The 7,780-nt window shown below is 65.3% G+C and overlaps 2 protein-coding genes across 2 annotated transcripts in view; both read right to left on the bottom strand.

The window, feature by feature from the left end:
* Positions 1 to 547, bottom strand: part of LOC112975542 (toll-like receptor 2) — a 3,354-nt gene extending 2,807 nt beyond the window's left edge. The window contains exon 1 of the mRNA XM_026085785.1: positions 425 to 547. Coding sequence (XP_025941570.1) covers positions 425 to 547 — 123 coding nt within the window. The remainder of the gene's footprint in view (positions 1 to 424) is intronic.
* A 2,804-nt stretch (positions 548 to 3,351) lies between these two features.
* PEX11B (peroxisomal biogenesis factor 11 beta) lies at positions 3,352 to 6,143 on the bottom strand. The gene is made up of 4 exons (XM_026085775.1): positions 6,013 to 6,143; positions 5,794 to 5,909; positions 5,497 to 5,698; positions 3,352 to 5,092 (listed from the first exon to the last, which is right to left on the bottom strand). Exons 1-4 carry the CDS (start codon positions 6,066 to 6,068, stop codon positions 4,726 to 4,728), a joined length of 741 nt encoding a protein of 246 aa, XP_025941560.1. The 5' UTR covers positions 6,069 to 6,143; the 3' UTR covers positions 3,352 to 4,725.
* Positions 6,144 to 7,780: the final 1,637 nt, after the last annotated feature.

Genomic DNA, 7,780 nt, shown 5'->3' with positions numbered 1-7,780 from the left:
GGGCGCGGGACTGCCCGCGGCGCCGCCGAGCCGACCTGCGGCGGGAGAGGAGAGGGGGTCGCCTGCGTGCAACCGCGAAATTGCGAGAAAATACACCCAAATCGCTTCGATTGCGATAGGAAAGGCGCCGCTGTCTTGGGCGTTGCGCCCATGGGTGCGGTGGGTGCAGGCAGGGCGAGCGTCTGGGGGTAAAGCTGGAGGAAGCGAGGCTGGGCGGTGGGCACGGGAGCCGGCGCCGATGGGTGCTCTGTGCCCATGGGCTCCCACGGGATGTGGACAGGTAACTTCTCACTCGGGACCTTGGGGGATCCTGGAGGATTTGGGGACCAGACCTTGAGGGCTCAGGGACTGGATCCTGGGGGATTTGGGGGACCAGATCCAGGAGGGTCAGGGACCAGATCCTAGGGCATTTTGAGGACCAGACCTGAGGGCTTGGAGACCAGATCCTGGGAATTTTGAGGACCAGATCCTGGGGGATTTTGGTGATTGGATGCTGGGAGCTCAGGGACTGGATCCCAGGGAGGTTGGGGACAAGATCCTGGGGCATTTTGAGGACCAGACCTGAGGGGCTCAGGGACCGGATCCCAGGAATTTTGAGGACCTGATCCTGGGGGATTTGGGGGGAACCAGACCTGGGGGGATTTGGGAGACCAGAGCCAGGGAGCTCAGGGACCAGATCATGCAGGATTTTGGGGATCAGACTTGGGGTTTGGGGACCAGCAAGCCAAAATGCCCCCCCGAGCCCCCCCCAAACCCGCTCAGTCCAGCCGGAGCCAGGTGTTTGGGGCGTCCTGGCACAGCGGCCGCTTGTGAAACATTAGATTTAGCTTTTTTCCCTTTTTTTTTTTCATTTTTTTGTTTTCCCCCAGGAAAAACTTGAGTTTTCGCACGGACAGGAAGCCTGAAAAATTTCGTCCCTCGGCAGCCGGGAGGTTTTTCAGCCGAGGAGTTTGGCGTTTGGGTAGCGCAGGGGAAAGAAAGAGGAAACTGGAGGAGAAAACCAGATCGGAAACGGTCCCGTCCCAACCCCAAGTAAAACAACGCTGATGAGAACAGCAAACACCGAAGCAGCGCTGGGTACGGCTCCACCCCGCGGCACCCGGCCGCTTCTCCGGGACGGACCCCGCGAAACCGGGGTGGGGGGGATGCACACGCGGTTGGGTTTTATCCCAGATTTTGTCACAGCCGGAGGGGGACGCAGGGATGCCATCCTGGGCTTTTGCTCCCGAGTGTTTTATTGCCACGGTCAGGGTTGCAGCGGTTTGGGCCACGCGCCAGCACCCGCCCAGTGCCGCGAACAGCTCCAAAACCCCCGTTCTGCCCCAAAAATTAAAATTGCAAAAATCCCCCCCCCGCCAGCATCAGCACGGGGGGGCAGATGGGGCCGTCAGCTCCAGTCCCCCCTGCTCCGATGGGCCCTGGGTTGGGGGCGAGGATGGTTTTTCCTGGAGTGTTAAAAAGTAGGGAAAATAACCTAAAACCAGCAAATGGGTGGCATTGGGGCTGCAGGCGGGTGGGCTGGTGGCGGGTCCGGCGCCGGACGCCTGTGCACGGTGTGCGTGCGCCCCACGGCACGGTGTACGCCCGCGGTGCATGTGCCTGTAGGTGCATGCACACGCGTGTGCACACGCTGTTCCCAGCCGCCCGGCACAGCCCCACCGGCCGCCCCGGGGAAACCGAGCCCCTGCTTACCCCATGCGACGCTCAGGCTGCGGCGAGTTTGGCAGGTCGCAGCTTGGCCACAACCCTTTTGGGGGGGGGGGGGTGCGGAAACGGCCGCGTTTGCAACCTGAGCCGCGAACTAACGTGGCAGCATCCAGGCCCGGCTCCGTGCGGACGGAAAGCAGGGCCGGAGTGAGGGCTGAGGATCGTCATGTGCCGCGAGGGCACCGGAGCCGGGGCCCCGCTGCCGCCGCGCTGGGAGGTGGCAGAGCACGGTGGCTTCCGGCAGGTCCCGACCGCGATCCTGCGGGACAGGGAGGAGGAAGAGCGGCGAGCGCGCTCCTCCCGGCTTTCCTGCTTTCACTCTCGGCGGACTGGTCTCGCCGCCACGGAAGCCGCTGCCGGAGCGAGGTGACTCACACGGAGGCTGCCGGCACCGGCTGGACACCAGCATCCCGGTGCCGGGTGCCAAGGGAGTTGGAAGTCGGGTGAGTCGGGTGAATCGGCTACGGCCCCTCTCCGCAGGTGTCCGGCCTCAGCTGGGAGCAAACTCTGGGGTGGGATGAGTTTGTGGGGTCTCAGCCCTACCCGCTCCGCCCGGGAGACCCGAGCAAGCGGCACCGGGGTGACGCCAGGCTCTGCCCATCCCCGGACGCGAATCCAATGAAAAGGTGTTGTTGCTCCGGCCCGGCAGCAGGAAGGGGGTGATGAGATGCCGCCTCCGCGCACCTGCGTCGGAGGGCGGATGGCCCCCAAAGCGCTCACGCTCCACCCCCGGGGTGGCTGCGTTTTTGGGACACAAAAGGGAAGGAGGCAAACGCTGTGCCCGAGGTGTTGGATGCACGTGTCCAGCTGACAAACGGCCTCCGGGTCCCCGACCCCAGCGCTGCCTGGCCTGGGACAAGCCCTTTCCCCCCACCCCTCGGTCTTCCCGCTGGGGAAGGGGCAGATGCTGGCCAATGCCTAGAAACCAGCCGGGAAGGCGGACGGCTTTGCTAAGCCCCTCTCCTGGCGCACAATAAACAAGCCCCGGCTAAAATCCGGAGCGAGCCGCTGGGTGACGGGCAACGTTTGGTAAATTATGGGGGCAGAGGGGCCAGGTCGGGCAGATGAGGTGCAGGAGCGTCACCGCGGCGGGCTGGGGTCCTACCTGGGCGTCAGGGTGCCGGAGATCTCCCGTCGCCACTACTTGGACGTCGGTTTGCCTCTGGCCACCGGCATGGGCTGGATCCCTAGAGATTCCCTGGCACCTCTGTGCTTATGGCCCGTGGCGCCGCTTTTCCTGGCACCTGCAACCCGAGCATTCACCCCCGGGTCACTGTTTAATCCAGCGGAGCCCAGCCCACGGCGGCGGGATAGGTTGGGTGGTTTTGGATCGAAACCCGATTGCGCAAGCAGCGTTTGCAGATCCCCCGGGGAGAAGAGCCACATTCCTGTGCCCTGGAGCGCGGCACCCGCGGACGCCTCTTCCCGGAGGCTCCTGGGCGCCGCAAAGGCGGCGTGGCGACGGAGAGCTCGGCCCAAAGCCCGGCGCGCGTGGGGGGTGTCTGCCGCCGCAGCCCGTGCCAGCCCCCAGCAGCGGAGGAGGAAGAGCGTGGGCAGAAGAGCAGCTGCGCCGGCGAGGACGCGCGTCCCAGGCCAGGCTAAGAGGCATCTACGCGATCATTAAGGCACGGGAAGACGGCGACGTCTCAGCAGTTTGGCTTTAATAATTCGCCCCGCAAACCGCCACACGCTGTGATTAGTGCAGGTGCCTATTTACAGTACGGTATTTACACGTGACCAGCAGGCAGCGGGAGAGGCCCCACGGCTCCCCGCCGCACCTCTCAACCCGCCGCCAAGATTAAAATATTGCTCTAAAACATTAAAACCGCGGCGTTGACAGCGCGAAGAGGCTGCTAGCAGCCAAGCTTGGGAGCAGCGGGAGCGCGGCAAGGAACAGTCCCGCCCAGACGGCCGCGTTCTGCCCTCGTAACCAGGATCTACCTTCGTGAGCGGTCAAAGTCCCCGAGCCGAGGTTTCACTAGCGCCCTTCCCCAGGAGCCGCGCTGAAGCAGCCTGAACGGGCGGCAGCTTTCGCCGGCCGATGCCGCGGGGCTGGGAGCACCTCGCCCCGAGCACCTCCCGGCAATCCGAGATACCTTCCCCGATGGATTTGGTTTGCGGGCGCAAAGGTAACCCGGTTCTGACCAGCAAGGAAAAGAAAACCAGGCGCGAACTTTGGCGCCAGGTCTGTCACCGCAGCTTGGCTACAAGCACAGGTACTTGCTCCCTCCCGGGGCCGGATGGAGGAACACAGCGCCCCTGGATACGAACCACCGCGGACAAAGGGAGAAGGTCAGAGCCGACAATTAAGTGAAATTCTCTTTAGAGCTGGGACAAGCCCAAGACCTACACAAGCAGTGTTAGCCGGTGTCACAGAGACCTGGGAAAGCGATCAAACGTTGCGAGGCAGTGACGCCAGCTCAGAGCAGAGAGCGGCTAGGAAAAATCATCGCGGAGAATCACAGTTCGTCACTGAGCCGCTCCCTCCCCGATTTATCACGCTGTGGCGAAGAAGCCCCTAACAAACAGGGACATTTGCAGCAGTTCAGAAGAGGTGCCCGGTGTCCCAGGGGACCTTCTCTGGCCCCACGGTGGGCAGCAGCAGCAAAAGTTCCCTGCTGGCTGGCTCCAGGCTTAAAGAGCCTCTGGAGACGGAGAGAGATTGTTTCATCCCTACTGGGGCTAGACAGGCTCTACAGTCAATGGGAAGAAGAGCCAAATTTAGGTCCGCTGAATAACGCCCTCTTCGGTGGCGCTGCAGGGAACTGAGACGAGGCGGCTACAGCAGGTCCCTGCGGGCTCCGATGCCGTGACCTCCCCCCACCTTCTTCCCATCTCCAAAGCCCGGTCGACCCTCGGTGAAAGCAGCCAGGTGTGACGCGAATGCACAGCCGCGCACAACGGGACCAAAACTGTCAGCTTCGTCGTGGCCCAGCCCCGGGAATACCCCTGGGGTCTCCTAATATCTGCCTGTACCGGCTTCGACCCCGGGAGCCCGGAGGCAGGCTCCAGGAATGACTAGGGCTTCAGTTTGAGCCAGGGATGAAGGATGGTGAGGATGGAGAGGATGGAGGAGGTGAGGCCGCAGAGCCCCACAAAGCCCGGGCTGGTCTTGTACAGCCCCAGCTTGTCCAAGGGGATGAAGAGGTCGCAGGTGTTTTTCACCACATCCAGCAGCAGGGGAGGGTTGCTCCGAAGGACGTGGAGCAGAAGCCGGAGCTGGACCTGCAGCCTCAGCCCCAGTTGCTGGAGGCCGTTGTCAGCCTGGAGCAAGTGGCCGTTCTCGCCGCCTTTTGCCCGCTTCCCGCCCACCTCACGCTCCATCAGGATCCGGATCTCGTAGGCATCCCGGCTCAGGTTCACGATGAGGGCAAAGAGATAATACCTGAAAGACAGGGAAGAGCAACAGAGGCAGAGTGGAGAGACTGGGCGAACACGGGCGCCGGCAACCAAGCCCTGCAACACTGGCAGCCTCCAGCTGCTTCCCACAGACACACGACGCCTTAAAACACCCGCCCCGTCCAGAAGCGAGAGGGCACGTTCTGCTGCTGCGGGGCTGCGGTCGGCCAGGCGCCTGCTGCCCTCGGGGTGCAAGGCTGGGAGAAGTCAGGCCAACTCCATCTACCACCGCTCCGCGGCACAGCGGGAGGAGAAGGCTGCAGCGTGGGCTAAGTGCCGGCTCTCCCCGGCGGAGCGGAGCGTGTTCACCGCTCGCCCAGCCCCGCGCGACCTGCCTGAGCTTCGACAGGCCACCAGCTCCCCGGCGGGCAGCTCCTGCCCTTGCCTCACCTGAAGGACCTCTGGCTCCACTTCTCCTGGTCCATGGTGGGGACGAGACCTGCCTTGCCCGCCCAGAGCACGTTGTCGCAGGCGAAGTACATGGCCCTGTTGAGGTGGCCCAGGGTGATGCAGAAGCGCAGCACCATGTCCGAGAGGTGGATGGCTCGCTTGGCCGCCTCCAGCGCCTCGGCCGAGTTGCCCAGGCGCAGCACTGCGGGGCAGAGGTAGGATCAGACCCGGGGGGGGGGGACACGGGGACACCGGGCGCTCCCCGGGGCCGCCCCCACCGCGGAAGCCCCCACTCACGCTTGCGGCCCAGGCTGAGATGAGCCTCCAGCTGTCGCAGCCCGTCCAGGACGCCGCTGCCGGCCCCGTTCCTCCGCAACGCGTCGCCCACCAGGGCACAGGCGTATTGGGCGGCCCTGCAAGACACGGCGCGGCCTGAGCGCTGGGCGCCCACCGGGCCCGGGCCCGAACCGCCGCCCCCGGTTCCCCCCCCTCCTCCCCCGCCCGCCGGCACCGCACCTGAACACGCGCTCCTTGGCCTGGCTCTGGGCGCTGAAGCGCACCCAGGTCTCCATGGCGCCGCCGGGCCCCCCTCGTCCCCGTCCCCGGTGCGGCGGCCGCAGCCCCGGGCCGTCGGCGGGCGGCGCGGCCACTTCCGGCAGCGCGACGGAAGCCGCCGCGGGTCACACGGAGCGCGCGCGGGAGGGGGGGGGGGCGGCGTGGAGCGATGGCGCCACCTAGCGGCCGGCGGGGGCGCAGCGGGTCACGGCGCCCCCAAACCTCGGGACTCCCCCAAACCCTGGGAACCCTCAAGTCCTGGGATCCTCCCCCCCCAAGTTCTGGGAACCCTCAAGCCCTGGGATCTCCCCAAACCCTGGGACCCACCAAGCCTTAGGGCCCCTCAAGCCCTGGGATCCCCCAAGCCCTGTGACCCCTCAGACCCTGTGACCCTCTCCAAACCCACCCATGACCTGGGATCCCTCCCAGGTTCTGGGATCCCTCGAGCCCTGGAATGCCCCAATTCCTGGGGTTCCCCCAAGCCTGGGGAGCACCCCAAACTCTGAGGTCTCTCCAAGCCCTCGGGTCTGCCAACCCTTGGGATCCCCAAACCCTAGGGACCCCTCTAGCCCTGGGGACCTCCTAAACCCTGGCACCCTCCCAAACTCTGGGACTCCCCAAGCCCTGGGACCCCCAAATCTCTTCCCCTCCATGTTCCTGTAGGAGAGGAGGAAGCCGAGCTGCCCCAGGAGTGCCAGCCTCACAGCTCTCTCCCCTTCCCCACAGCCGCCTCCCAGCAAGGCCGTATCTGAAGCCGCCTGTCCAGCGGGGCAGGCCGAGCCCTGGCGGGAGCAGGGAGCTGCTCCCTGCCGGTGACACCGTGCCGGAGTCCGGCAACGAGACAGGGGAGAAACGGGGACGTTTGGGGTTGTGACGAGAAGGGCCGCAGGGGCAGCGAGGTCCCCCCGGGGGCCTCCTGGCCCTTCCCAGAATGCCTTGCCCTTGGCCGCACTCCCAGCAGCCCCTGCATGGCCCCCTCCCACAATCCTCCGCGAGAAAACTTGCCCAAGTTGGGCCATCGGCTGTCGGGTCCCTATTGGCTGGATGCGCCAGGCCACGCCCCTTTTTATCAAAACAGAGGCCATGAATGGGCAATTACTAAGGTCTCCGCCTCTAACTCGGTGAAGAGCCCTTTTATTGGTCATCTTGGCATTCCCCGCCCCTCCTGCTGACCAATAAGATCGCGGCTATTCTGCTGGGTTGAGTCTCCGCCCCGGCCCTGCTGTTTTACATGTGATTCGTTCTTTCCCCAGTCATTATCACCAGTCATGCTGTGTGATTGGACAGATGTCCTCCAAACCCCGCCCCCCTCGCTGTGCCTCTCACTTGTGATTAGGCTAGCTAGAGACAGACTGTCCCCCCGCCCATTGAGTCCTCCAGCAGCCGAGTTCTGATTGGGCCACTCCCCTCCGCGTCCCCGCCCACCGCGGCGGTGCTCTGCTGTGGGATTGGCGGGCTGCCTTTCACACCGCCCTCCTCCCCGCGCCTTCCCTCCGCCCCGCCCCGCCGGCGCCTCTGCGCTGCCATTGGCTGTCTCCCCCCGCGGTCCCTCCCGCTCCCTGAGGTGATCTCCGCGCCGATTGGCGGGCGCGGGCGGTGAGTGACGGCGGCGGCGCGGCGGGGCCGTGCCTCGGAGCGGGCTGGCGGCGGTGGCGGCAGCGATGATGGAGTCGGTGCGAGCGCAGCGGCTGCAGCCCGGCGTGGGGACGCTGCGCTCGCTGCGCCCGGG

This window comes from Apteryx rowi, unplaced genomic scaffold (assembly GCF_003343035.1).
Source record: "Apteryx rowi isolate R43461 unplaced genomic scaffold, aptRow1 scaffold_673, whole genome shotgun sequence".
Taxonomy (NCBI): domain Eukaryota; kingdom Metazoa; phylum Chordata; class Aves; order Apterygiformes; family Apterygidae; genus Apteryx; species Apteryx rowi.
The sequence above is the reverse complement of the archived record's forward strand: the minus strand, read 5'-3'. Positions and strand labels throughout refer to the sequence as shown.